We start from the raw sequence: 13,887 nt of genomic DNA, 5'->3' as shown, positions 1-13,887 counted from the left end.
TGGTCCCTAATACTGTATCTGAAGTCTCTTTTATATAGACCTTAGTGGTCCCTAATACTGTATCTGAAGTCTCTTTCACAAAATTCAGCCTTGGTGCAGAATTACAGCCACAAGAGCCAGTCTCACGATGAGATTTCCTTAGTATGTGCCATTTCTGAGTCTGTAGCTTGTGGGGGGGGGGGGGCATTTCTAGCCCCTGGGGGACTATAGGCAGGCTGGATGCATGTTAATGTTAAAAAAACCCTCAAAGTGAAGTTTTCATGCCATGTAGTTTCTGTCGCCCTCATGAGGAATTGTAAGTAATCGCAACAACACTGTCGCTGCGTCCACATGATGCAAGCCTTCCGTGACCCCCTGCGCCCCCCTGCCTTTCACCAAAAGGGTTTATAACACTTGACACTTTTTTCAATGTTTGCCAATTTTTTTACCCTTTTCAACACTACTTAACAATAACTTATTAACTTTAGTTTTACGGTTATTATTGGCATTTATGGTCAATGAACCTCATTTATAGGGAATTCTACCTAATGTTTGAGTTAGAAAAGCAGAAATTAGGAATTATTGAGACTAAAATTAAAGGAATGGATGTTGATGATAATCACAGACTGGAATATGTCAACTTTTACTCAATACTATTTCAAAAACACTTCAGTTTTTCTCTACAAGTGCTATAAAATTAAATAACACAACTCAAAATTAATGAAAGTAGAGATTTGTACTTGCAAAAGAGCGTTGTGTGGAATCAATCATGTTATTTTGAGGAATTAAAAAGAACATTGATATAGGAAAAACTGGTCAATTTGACCCGAGGACAACATGAGGGTTAATGCTGCCATCAGGTCTGGGACCGGGCCCTGGTCACTGGACACTGGGCTTAACTTTTCTGGGAGAAACCCTGAACCTTTTAATGTCTTCGCTATGTCCTGTTTGCTTTGATGAAATATGTCACAAGGAATCTGTCTGGTCCAGGAGTGCTGACGTTCTCGGGCGGCGGCGGCAGCCATGAGGGCCTGTTTGAGACCAACCAGCTGATGAGGAGGGAGAACAGCGAGGGGGCCGTGCAGAGAGCGCAGGCAGCAGCCGCCAAGGCCCGAGCTCTGGCCATGTGACCCGGACTACATCACCCACAGTGCCCCACTTCCAGGATCCCCCTCCTCTTGGTTAGAAGGGCTGATTTTGTTATTTATGGAGAGATTGGTTGTATTGTTTTCTTCGGTTTCCATCTCATGTCAGTAAGATTTTGCTCTTTTTCTGTAACATCCTGTATTATCTGGAGTACAAATCTATGGCTCCAGTGTCAGTTCTGCAATTTTGTTTTTTTTGGCGTCCCATCAGAAAGCCACTGATTCAGGATCAGCTGAGGTCAAATCCAGATTAACTGCTCAGTCAACACTATGGTGCTAATCCTGCCTCAGGCTCATTTTATCTGACAAAACACAACTCTGGATTCAAAAGTGCAAATGGAAATTCCAGTAAACATTGATTTAATGTTTTGTTTCGTTGTTTAAATCTGGGTTTAAATGAGAATACATTTTGACGTTCCTTAACCAATCAATGGAGACCACCCAATGCGTCTGAATCTAAAGTCATATTACGTCAACTATGATGCGTTGCCAAGCCAACGTACTGGTTTTGCTGGGGTTTAAAAGTGGAGCGGAGCAAAGTTAAAACCAACGATACGATGTTGGCCGATATTTAGACCGCTTATTGTATTGAGACCTCAGAAATGTCACGTCACCGCGGTGGAGCGGCCGGACTCAAAGGTCTGGACCCGGGAAACATTACAGCAATTAGAGTTAAAAAGAAATCACATAAATACAACTCCAAAAATTAATTCAGATCTGTAATTATTTCATTTGGCAGCTTAGTTAATGTTTCCAACCTGAAGGTACAACCTGAAAATCTGTTTAAATAACGTTTAAACGCATCTGCGCCCATCTTTGCGCCCATGGGCGTGCTGGTCTTACACGGAGGTGTGTTCAGGTGCTTTCTGGGCGTGGTGGTCTTACACGGAGGTGTGTTCAGGTGCATTCTTGGCGTGGTGGTCTTACACAGAGGTGTGTTCAGGTGCATTCTGGGCGTATTGCTATCTTGAGGCAGCAGGAAGTGATCGCGCCATTAACCAACCAAAACCTGGTCTACAGTCGATAGCGCATCATTTCACTGTTATTTTATCAGTGCATTAGTAAGAAGTGCCTAGGCTCGAGCACAGCTCACACACACACTATGCTTGTTACACACACAGGGACGCGCAGCAGCACACACACATGCATAAGATTACAATTTTAAATATGACGGTGGAAATCCGCCATCATAATAGCAATGCGCCGTCAAACTAAATTGTTCAAATAGGGTCCTAAAGTTGTCCTCCCAAATCCAAACTAGTTATTAAGCTTAAGGCATTGATATAATGCGCATAAAAGAATAAAGCACTGAGTCCGCCAAATTAAAACATAAATGAATGCTTTGATGAAAAAATCAATTTATTAACTGTACCAGAAATTTTAAAAATACATGCAAGCATTCATTAGGTAAATAAAAGACAAAGATTTGTTGTAGGGGTAAATTTAGCCCAGTTCAAACTCAGACAACCAATCCCATTTTAACCTTTAAACTACCAAATCAGTGTGTTCTGGGTTTCTTGCAAAACTATGAAGTAAATAAGCTTAAAGTACTAATATAATTTGCATTAAAAGTACGGAGGACAGAAGCAACCATTATAAAAAATAAACAAATATGCCATTAAAAGTTGCTAAAATAGGAAAAAAATACATGTAGGCATTCATTGATAAAAAAAAGAATATAAATATAATTTAAAAGTAAAAAATATTTTTTTAACTAGAAAAGCAAATAGGGGGATTAATACTATGTTTAAAAAAAGAAACCAGAAGACAAAGATTAGTAAATTCAGCCCAGTTTAAACTCAGACTTTGAACCTTTGAAACACCAGATCGGTGCTTACTGGGTTTCCCGCCTTCCTTTTAAAAGACGCCTTTGTTCTGACAGCTGACTTTATTGTTGCTCTAGTACCTAAACATCAGTCGTTAGGTAGTGAAATGTCAGAAAGGTGCAGATCTCGGCTTCAGCGAACGAGAGCAGTGTCTTTTGTGGTTTTCTTTCACTCAGTGCCGTTAGAGCTCCGTCTGGTCCCACATCAGCGGGACCATCCTCCTCAGTGCCAACCACCCAGTGCCACCAGGCTGCAGCTGATCCAGAATCAGGGAGCTGTCGCAGGCTGCAGCTACTGAGTGCAGTTTCTGTTTTATTTTGTTTTGTTTTTTGTTTTTTTGAAGTGCAATCTAATAACGTGCAATTTCTGCCTGAAAGCAAGATTCCCCTCTCAGTGGGTTTTTACTTGTGGAGATGATGCTGCCTTGTGTGCAAGAGAGGCTCATCTGGTCGAACAGGCTTGGTTTTTAAATGACTCTCCGAACTGGAAGGGTTTAATTCCATTAAGACATGCAAAGGACCCTTTTATTTAACCTAAATTAGACGTCTTGTAGGCAAAAAGTCTAAAATCATTTGTAATGTTTATAATGTGCTTTACCTTAATGTCAGGATTTACCAGAAGAAAACAAAAACGCCCTTGCATGATTTATGCAGTTTTATCCCCGCTACTCATCAAAAACCCACTTAATGATGTCACTTTCAATGTTCAGTGTTTGCGTATAAATCACCAAAAATAGCCCCCCCCCCCTCAGAGGAGAAAAAAAATGTGTAAGCTTCACTGTTGTGAACTTTACAAAGCGTGTGATAAGCTCTAACTAACACATATTTAAAGCGTGCTGCCTGCTGGGGATCAGGGTCTGTCTGTGTAATAAGAGTGTTTGTGTGTGTGTGTGTGTGTGTGTGTGTGTGTTCGTACTGTGGGTTGGCGGGTGGGCGGGGTATTAAATGGGAAATGAAGTTAATTGTCTGTTATGTGATTATCTCCGAGTGCAATTAATTTAGGATGTGATTCGGGGGTGTTGATGTCGTCCCCGCTGGCCGATTTGACAGCAAAAAAAAAAAAAAAAAAAAAAAACACCTGACGGAGGCATTGCGTAAGTCTTTGACACTGTGTTATTACCAGGCAAAAAGCCTTGTGACTTTGTGATAGTGATTGTTGTTTTTTTTAAATTCTGTATGTTGTTCTGTTATTGGACTGAACGATCGCGTGGTCCCTCAGTTTAGGGATCATGAAACCCTTTAAACCCTTTAAACACACACCTTAAAATCTCGACTTGAAAAGTTGCCGTTTGATATTATCATAGAAATGTTTTCACTCAACAGCAGCCGCTGGCGTCGTGAGTCACACTGTCTGAGTTCATGTTGCACCGTGATGAGTCTCCATGATGAAATCCACCCTAAAACCAGAAGTCCCTCACGTCCTTTCTAACTTTAGACAGTCAAGCTCGATATCGAGACGCTTTATCAATCAGGAACTATGGAGAAGCCTCAAATTTAAATGTATAATCAAAAGTGTCTCTGCAGCGGTACACAACCGACCTGGTCTGTCTTTTTAATGGGGGGGGGGGGGGGCTCAACAGTTCACAAGTTGTGCTGATAGTATCAAAGATCATTGGAATTACACATGAGTTGTTTTCTGCTAAAAAACTAAAAAAAGTCCTCAACTCGTCCAATGTTTGCTTAAAAGGAACAGTTCCAAAATTTGGGGGACACAATCTAGCTACCACTCATGTATCGACTGTAATTCTCCCAACTCTTGAATCAGTAAATTGGTTGATGGAGAAAAAAAATTAAAAATCAACATTATTAATAATAATGATAAACAATTCTCCATTTTTGTGAGCCCACTGTTTATTGTCTTACCCAACTTCAGATGAAAATCTAAATATACATGTTTATTAAAGCTGACATTTTTGTCAAAGCCTGAGCTACAGAATGCTTGCCCTTTAATCCTGTTTTCAGGCTTTATGCTAAGCTAATGCTAAGCTTAGCTAAACACCCCTTGGACTTACAGCAACGATCGTCAACAGGGGGGTCAGGGACCCCTAGGGGTCCTCAAAGTCACTGTAGGGGGTGCTCTCAAATTATTGTTAATTCTTTTTAGAGTATTTTCAAAAACTGCAATGGGTTCACATGAATCCAACATAGTATCAGCAAATATAAATCAGCCTATTTGTGAAAGAAAAACAAAAAAACAACTGAAGATAGGCTTAGTGGTCAATAACAGAATATGAACAGAATAAAACGTATTCTGTTACAGTTAAAATTTAAATAAGTGGTATTTAGAATACACTTACATTGTTGAAATCAATAGATTACATAACAATACTTCTCTGTTTCACAAGTTTATTCACTATCTAAATAAATTCTGCGTTTCTATCTTGGAAGTTGGAAATATAGCTATATTATATAACTGTGCCGCGCAACCTCTGCACAGCTGCACACTTGATGGCCACATTCCTACACTTAAAATGCAACTCAAAGTAATCCAAGTATTCAGAATACGTTACAAATTCTATTTTTACACGTATTCTGTAACAGGATACGTTACCTTCCCAACACCGCCCATAGGGAAGGTAGTCCCTACACAGATACAGGTCCTCAGGATTCACTCTGTGCCACATGTATGTCTAACATTAAAAGATGATTTATGAAATCACGCCGACTACTTTAATAGCTCAGTAGTCTATGAACTAAAAGGTATTTATAAAGACTAAGGCAGCCCTACACGTTACTGTAGGTCCAGTTTAATATGCAACATCATTCTATATAGTATTAGTAGTAGGGGGTCCCTGCTCTGTGTCTCTCGGTTAAGGGGTCCTTTAGTACCGATCTCCTCATCTGAATCTGGGTAAGACAACACATCTTAAACATCAGACTGTTCCTTTAAGTTTAAACTAAGGTAGTGTATATTCTAGATATAGCATGTTCCAACCACAGAACGTTAATTATGAAAAACAACGCTGAAAGACGACAGTCACAAAGTGATTATATTAGCTAAATCTGAAAGATATGAGATAAATCTTGCTGTGAATACTCTGTTTTAGAAGTGATTTCAAACCATCGGAGGAGACTTGATGCCTTTTAAACTGGTTATTTTAACAACAGCATGGCCTGATTGTTCCTCTTCAGCGAGGCTATACGACTGGCTACTTTACACAAGGACTCTGTTGTTGTTGTTGTTGCTCATTACATTTGTTTTAAGAGGCAAAGAGAAAATGTTTACCTATTCTACACAGAGGTGAAGAGGGGGAGATGTTGATGTAATCAGTGTCCTTATTTCCATTGGTTCCACGGTGTTCACCTCTCTCACACACACACACACACTCACACTCACACTCCAGCCCGTGCCGGCCTGACGTCTGGCACTGAACAACACCAAACCCATTACCGTAATCACCGCTATAATGAGAAAATAAGGAAAGAGCATTCGAAGTCTCTGTAATTGTTGTGAATGGAAACAAAAGTCATGAATGACACAGAGGGAGTCTAAGTGCCTGAACAAAAAACCTTCTACTCCTGTGCTTTGGATACTTTGAATACTGCCTGACTGTTTTAACTACTCTTTTCTTCTTCAGTGTCATTGTTTTTGTTGTTTTTTTTTAAAGCTATTTGTCTTTTCTCTGCTTGATGAAGTAAGACAGGCGGTTTGGGGGGGATGGAGGACAGTGCTTGATCAGTATGTTCTCACACTTATAGACAAGTCCTCCAAAGTGTTCAACGATCTATAGGTTGTTTGTTCCTGTATTCTAATTCAACGTACAGGAGGGTTTAATAAATCAGCGGCTCGGTGGCGGAGATACGACCCACGGGAAAACGGTCGTGGTTTTAAACACGTGGTTAACACTGAACCCTCGCAGTTCGGTTACGTTTGTTTTTCAACCTGGATCCTATTTTCCTGTTTTGTCCTCCACCAAGGCAGTCCTGGTGCTGGTTCAGAGTGTCAGTGCCAAATAACGAACCGGTTCTTTGCTTTTCCAAATAAATAAACCTGGCTCTGGACCAAGAACACGGGTTCCAACTCAGTACCAACTTTGCGCTGGTCTAGAGATAAGAACGGGTTACGTCAGGTGCTGGGGGGGGGGGGGGGGGGGGGGGGGGGGGGGGTTTATCATGACGATGAAAAACAAAAACTTCTGGCCGCCATTTTTAAAACACCTGTCAGCTGTTAACCATAGCGGGCTGTTAATGTTAGCTTTGGACATGGATGGAAAACCAGAACCACCGCGGTCTGTGCAGGAAACCTACTGTCTGCTGGGTCTCAGGCTGGGGAACATCCAGCTGGTTCTTAGATAACTGGCGAGTAGAACCAGCACCGAACTGGCAATAGCACCAGCCCAGAACCAGAACCTGGTTGGCCTTGGTGGAAAAGACATATAAGTGGCCGATGGGTACAGCAACCTCTGACATTGGTCCAGTATTAAGCAAGATAGCTGCAGTTGTCAGCAGCGAAACAAGCTACATTGTAAGTTAACAGGGCAACTGTGCAGCTTGTATTTACCTTTATAAAAGTGATTGTTTTGCCGCTGACAGGCTCAGATTAATATTCTAAGTGTGTGACAACATTATGGAAAGGATTTTTAAGGAGGTCGACCTTTCTGTTAAAGAGTAAGATCTATTTTTTAAACAAAGACATTCGCGAAGTTGCGTTCGCTAAACCCACCAGACTCCATGTAAATTAACAGTCATTTTAGCATTGTATGATACACATCATTCATAGTCGACAGAAACAAACTAAAACTATGAAAAGCCGTTTTGGGGTCGTCTTTCCACTTTTCCAATCATCACAACTCTAGTGTTGGTTGAAATTAACACAGTTTACTGATTTACATGTGAAAATATGTTGTGTTTATATACGCTAAAAGTATTGTTTTTTTAAATGGAGTCTGGTTGGTTTAGCGCTAGCTACGCCATAGCTGTTTCTGGTAGGTTTGAAAAAGTTATATCTCTGGTTTGGTTTGGTTGAAATAAACACAGTTTACCGATTTGCATGTGAAAATAAATTGGCTCCAAACACGCTAAAAGTATTGTTTTTTAAAATGGAGTCTGGTTGGTTTAGCTCTAGCAACCTCAGAGCTGTTCTGGTTAAACAGAAAGGTCTTAAACATTTTTTTAAAGGGCTGTATATGTAGTGATCAATTCCATAATGTTGTCAAACACGTCAGATATTATTCTGTCTTTCCGAGGCAAAAAAAAAGAAAGTACAATGCACAATTGCCCCATCGGGTTACATTACAGCTGTGGCTGCCGGTTACAGTGTGCATGCTTAATACTGGACAAATGTCAACGATTGTTGTTCCCATCAGGCAAATCCACACAAAAACAAAGGAAAATAGGGTAGTTAATAAATGGTAGCTACCCCTGCACTTCCAGTTACATATAACGTGACGCAGAACGCAACGTTGCTCCATTTGTTCCATAAGGTTTAAAAAAAACAGAACACAAACCCCGGCCTCCTTGTTAAAGTCCTGTTAGTTTGACCCATCCCTCCCACGGATGTATTGCAAGACCTGGATGCACCGTTAATGGCGGAGCCCCGTTGATTCCATTCAGAGTTGTTCAGTTGTGCATCTGGCAAAAGAAAGTTTCCAAGCAACCAGGTTTACTTCCTTGATATGCGGTCCACTAAATATCCGCAGTAGTCTTTTCTCCCGCTGGCCCCACCCGCGAGCCCCCGCTCGGCCCAGAGACTTTACATCGGGGTAATGTCACAGCTTTTTTAATTGCTTTTCTCGGCTCGAGGGGAGTCTTTCAAATCTAAAAAGTCCATGAAAGAAAAATTCAGAATAGAGAGAGTGACACCCCACCTCGTTTGCAGTTCGCGGTGTCCTGTCAACAGTTTTAAGGCGTCTCTTTTACAATGGTGGCCTGGGGGGGGGGGGGGGGGGGGGGGGGGGGGGGGGGGGGGGGGGGGGGGGGGGGGGGGGGGGGGTCCTTTCTGGGCCGGAGTGGCAACTGGACAAAATCAGTGTAAAAGCTGAGTGCTGTTTGTGGGGGTCTGATCCCGCATATGTGGAATTCGCCACTTTCTCACTTCACTTCGTGCTTTGCTACTGTAATAATTAGGGGGGCCACTAGAGGGCGGCACCACTATAAAAAGGTAAAAATAATTTGTAATTGCTACTTGAACAAACAACCTATAGGGGCGTTTTTCGGAGGAGAGAACAGTCAGCTCTCCGACCGACCGCCTCACTGCCTTCCTTCATCTGCACTGGGCTCCGTTTTAGGCACAACAGCTGATTTCAATTATATGGAAGATGGAAAGGAAAACACCTTCATCTGCATTAAAGCTTTTAAAATGATACAAATATTCAGGAAATGTTTTGATTTTTAACAACAGAAGGATAAAAAAAATGAAATGGTTCATGTCCCACATTATCTAGCTGATATAATAATAGATATCTCGGCCTCTGCTGCTTCAGTTTGGACCATTCTTCATAAAGCAAGACACTACATAGAGTAGGACGGTGGAAACCTTCCCCAGTTCTAGAGACACAAATAGACAAAGTTTAGTCAAATAAATCCCAAAACTGACCAGCGCATGAAAAAAAACATATTTGTCTCCGTGTCTGGCCTCAAAGTATCTCTTAAAGGGGATATGTGTTAGGCTATTAAAAGAATGTACAGTACTGGTCTCTGATTGGCTGACAGGAGCAGTCTCACTCGTGTGTGGAGGTTTCGCTCGTTTAGCTGCTGATTAAATGGATTTCATTAACTGTTGATCAAAGGGAGCCAATCAGGACCAAGTCCACGGAGGAAAACCTTCACCTGGGTTACTGTGCGGAAGGGATTCAGTTTTGAAAATCTAATTTTTTTCGTTTGAAATTGGTTAGAACAAAGTTGAGTGTTATTCTCGCCCTAGGACATTTGCTTCTGCGTTATAAATTAAAATCTTATTTCACACAAACTTAAGTTCATTTCCTAAAAAAGGCCACCTTCAATTGTGAATTCACAAGAATGTAAAGCCAATCTAAGACCCACTTATGTGTCTTTAAACGCATCTCAGTCTTCACTCAGCGAAGGGGGCGGACTCAGGTGTCACTATAGCAACCCCCAGCCAGATAATGGTAAAGCGTACTGATGTTTCCAGAAGTCTTTATTTATGTTCAGCCGTCAGCCTTAATTTAAAGACAAATCTAGTTTATCCTTTCGTACACCTTCATCCGTAAACCACCGTCAGAGCTACAGGACAGATAAATAACATTAAATTAGCTCTTACAGACACATGTTACCCAAAAACAATCAAAATCTCAACTACCTTCTTCCCGTTCCAGCTAGGTGCTTAATTATTGTCCTTTAGAGCCGTACATAGCTACCGAGCGACCTGTGTTTCTCACCTTACTTCCGTATGTGCGTCTTACAAACTATTCCCCCCTTTGTATACACAGATTACAGTTCCGCTAGGAGACGCCAAAATAAAGGACTCGTAATACAAGAATAAACAAAGGGAGAACCAGTTAAATACAGCACTGAAATGGTTACCTTATAATACATATAATACTTTTTTAGAGTCAGTTACAGTCACTACTGACCCACATGTTCTACATTGCATTGCTCTAATCAAGGTCACATGTTCAGTCAGGGGTTTATTTTTATTATTATCTATTTCCAAAAGCCTAATTTGGCTTGAAAGGGTAGATTTTGGTTATAAGGGATCGTTCACTTCCAGTTGAACATGCAGACAGAGTGGACAACTGAACTGAAGACATACAGAGGCCAGAAGTAATCTGTCTGAATCAAATCTAGATCATGTGGGACCTTAGGCGTGTTGTATGTCTCACCCGGGGCGGCGTCCCCGTTCCTGCACCTTTAAAACACCCAACGAGCATCTGAACACTGGAACCTGTGGTCACAAAGCCATAATCTCACTTTAGGCGTTTTCTGATCAATTTGTTTGTAAGATGATGTCACGTGAAAAGAACCAGTGTGTGTTTTTGTTTTTCTAAAATGGAAATGAACCCAGAGAGGAACAATAAAGAAAAAAAAAATGCATGAAATTAAACTGGATTACGAGCATTTTTTTTCTTCTGCATTTTGTGGTTTTTGCCCGAGCAGAGGTGCACTGTCTAGATGTAAATTTACAGCTAAATTCTCACAGCATCGTACAGTTTACATGTTGTAAATGGCAATGCATTGTGGGAGAAACCCATACAATTACAGTACTATGTGCAAGTGTTACAGATTAGGTATTTATGGTTATTACCAATGCATATTGAGAAATAAAGGAAAAAGTAGGAAGGAAACGGTAGGAAGGTGTAACTGTAAATTCAAATAATACAGTAAGAAAATGTCTATTTACAGTAAAATAAGTTAAAGTTTAAAAACAGAACGTTTACTGTAAATAAAAGTAGTTTAACTGGTTAACTTCTGCCGCTGTATCACAGTAGTACGGTGGAACATTTTACAGTGTGTGAGAGGCCGCTGGGAGAAACAGTGAAACCACAGAACAAAAGACACACACACACACACACACACACACACACACACACACACACACACACACACACACACACAGTATAGAAGGATTTTGATCTCTGCTCACACATCTTGGCAGGTCTAGTGATTATTTGTGGAGCTGCGCTGTCAGAACCCCCCCCCCCCCCCCCCCCCCCCCCCCCCCCCCCCCCCCTCCCCCCACCCACTCTCTGCTTCGCTGTCACTGAAATAGCTTTAAGGTGTGTTTAGGTTGGACTTTAACCCCTCTGCCTAGTCCGTCTCCTTGGCAACCGTCCAGAGTTCTCCTTAATTTATATCATCTCAATCCCAAGTGCCGCAGCAGTTTTACCTGTTTGGCCCTAATCATAGAGCCTGTTGCCATGGCAAAGTATTTAAATATGCTCTGCAGATCATCTTTACCTTACACAGCGCAAGTGGCAGCTGCTGTTTCTTTTGTTCCTCGGCCCAAAGTAAATGTATTCCTCACCGCCCTGACCTCATGCTTCATGTCTGACTCATATTTTAAGAAAATCTAATTTTCCGATGTATGATTCTACATCGTCTCTTCTCCTGCTCTTCTTCCCACCTGATGCCACGGGGAAGGATCTCCTATTTTCTATTTCATGCCTTTCTTAAAGAGAGAAGCCTTTGTCTGTTATCTTATCAGCGGAGCGTCACGGCTCCCAAAAGCTTTGGCCGTGTTTAGGGAGGAAGTGCACGCGGCATGCTGATAAGAGCGGCCCTGGCGCTGCAGGGGAACACGCTGTCACTGTATTTATTCATCACAAAATAAAAAAAAAGAAGAAGAAGAAGAAGAAGAAGAAGAGGCGCACACACACCCAGTGAAGATTTTGCCTGGTTTTGATTGCTCTGGGTTCCCAGGGCTCACAACGGCCCATTTGGGAGTTTGTGTGTTTGAGTTTAAACATGCATGAGTGCGTCGAGGCACATTCATCTGCTAGAAAGGAATTTAGCACCACTCTGAGCTGCTGGAGCTCAAGGATGAAAAAAAGAAGGGATAGACAGATACATCAGACCTTTACATCTGCTGCTTCCAAGAGCTCTTAATGGCTTCTCTTCTCTTAGTATGGGTTTGGATTCACATGTTAAAATCTTAGACTGATATCATCGACATAGAGTCAGTGACATAACGGGTAATGGGCTTGCTTTCTAGCTTTGGGTCTAGCAATTAGCCCGTCGCCATCTTGTTTTTTTTAAACTGGACGTGACGATTTTTGGACAATATGTGTAGCTTGGGAAGACGGCGCGGCTAACACAGTGTTGTGTATAAATGCTATAGCACAGCGCTAAGTTAAATGGTTAAAGACAATAAGTTGCAGATTTTCAGCCTTTTCAGAAGGGAGTCATCCTGGTTAGTTTTACCGGCGGGTGAACGGGAGTACTACCACCAAACTGGCATACTATGTATGCTAAGTAACCAGCTAACGCTAGCTCTAGCTTGCTAGCTTTGGTTAGCTCAATTGGTAGAGCAGGCGCGTCCATATCGAGAGGGTTTACTCCTCAAAGAAGCGGGCCAGGGTTCAATTGTGGCCTGCGGCCCTTTGCTGCTCGTCATGCCCGTTTCATGTCTTCCTCTGTCGTGTCAAATAAAGGCCTAAAATGCCCCAAAAATAATAATCTTTGTGGGAATAAACACATTGGGTCGAACAGTCAAGTCATCAAAGCACATCTTGATTTTAAGACCAGAACACATTCATTTCATGGTTATACTTTATCATTTCAACATGCTACCGCCTTCTCACTGCAGGTGCTTCAGGCACAGAATGAAACTAGAAGGAAAAAAAGAGGAACGCGTGAGCAGACTGAAAGAAGGCGAGAGGGATGGAGTCGCATGTGTTAATGTTGAAGAGGAGGAATAACACAAAGACCCGAGGAGAGGAGGAGGAGGAGGAGGTACCAAGGGGCGTGAAGACATGATCTACATATTCAACATTTTAAGACCCATCAAGGAAGAAAATCCACACTTTGATGCTCAGAAACACCTCAGACATATGCAGTGTTCACTGGCTCCCAGCACATGTTGTTGTGAGAGCAGTTGGACTTTTTTTTTTGCTCTTTGGCTTAAAAAGGTGTTTAACTTCAGAATCAGCCTTCAAGTCACAGTGTGGCTGGAGAGGGAGAAGGTGACCGGAGTCAAAGGTCTGCAGAACCACACCTTCGAATTCAAAGTCCAGCAGTCCGTGTGTTATTGCTGCTTAGACTTGTGAATTAACGAAGGAGTCGGCACCACCTTGCCAATGATTGCAAAATTAATGTGAAAACTAACTGAATCACTTTTCTTAAATCTAGTGATTGTAGTTCTTTAGCAAGTTTTGTCTTGAAGCTTTCGGAGTGTTATTTATTTATTTATTATCTGCTCTAGTTTTTCCAACGTTTTACACACAGACGTGGTGATAATAATTGTCCAAAATGATGTGAAATTGCATTTTTCTTTACTGAAAAACATAACCTTTTCTTGAGGAAGGAGCCCTAAACCACCCC

General features: G+C 41.7%; 1 protein-coding gene and 1 long non-coding RNA gene across 3 annotated transcripts in view; both read left to right on the top strand.

Moving 5' to 3' along the window:
- LOC117934608 (MORN repeat-containing protein 4-like) overlaps positions 1-1,808 on the top strand; it is a 20,212-nt gene extending 18,404 nt beyond the window's left edge. For both annotated transcript variants that reach the window (XM_034856419.1, XM_034856409.1), the window contains exon 5: positions 970-1,808. In XM_034856419.1, coding sequence (XP_034712310.1) covers positions 970-1,109 — 140 coding nt within the window. In that variant the 3' untranslated portion in view covers positions 1,110-1,808. The remainder of the gene's footprint in view (positions 1-969) is intronic.
- Positions 1,809-11,402: 9,594 nt separating this feature from the next.
- LOC117934679 overlaps positions 11,403-13,887 on the top strand; it is a 10,699-nt gene continuing 8,214 nt past the window's right edge. The window contains exons 1-2 of the long non-coding RNA XR_004654540.1: positions 11,403-11,463; positions 12,852-12,856. This is a non-coding gene — a long non-coding RNA (uncharacterized LOC117934679). The remainder of the gene's footprint in view (positions 11,464-12,851; positions 12,857-13,887) is intronic.

This window comes from Etheostoma cragini, chromosome 2 (assembly GCF_013103735.1).
Source record: "Etheostoma cragini isolate CJK2018 chromosome 2, CSU_Ecrag_1.0, whole genome shotgun sequence".
Taxonomy (NCBI): domain Eukaryota; kingdom Metazoa; phylum Chordata; class Actinopteri; order Perciformes; family Percidae; genus Etheostoma; species Etheostoma cragini.
The sequence above is the reverse complement of the archived record's forward strand: the minus strand, read 5'-3'. Positions and strand labels throughout refer to the sequence as shown.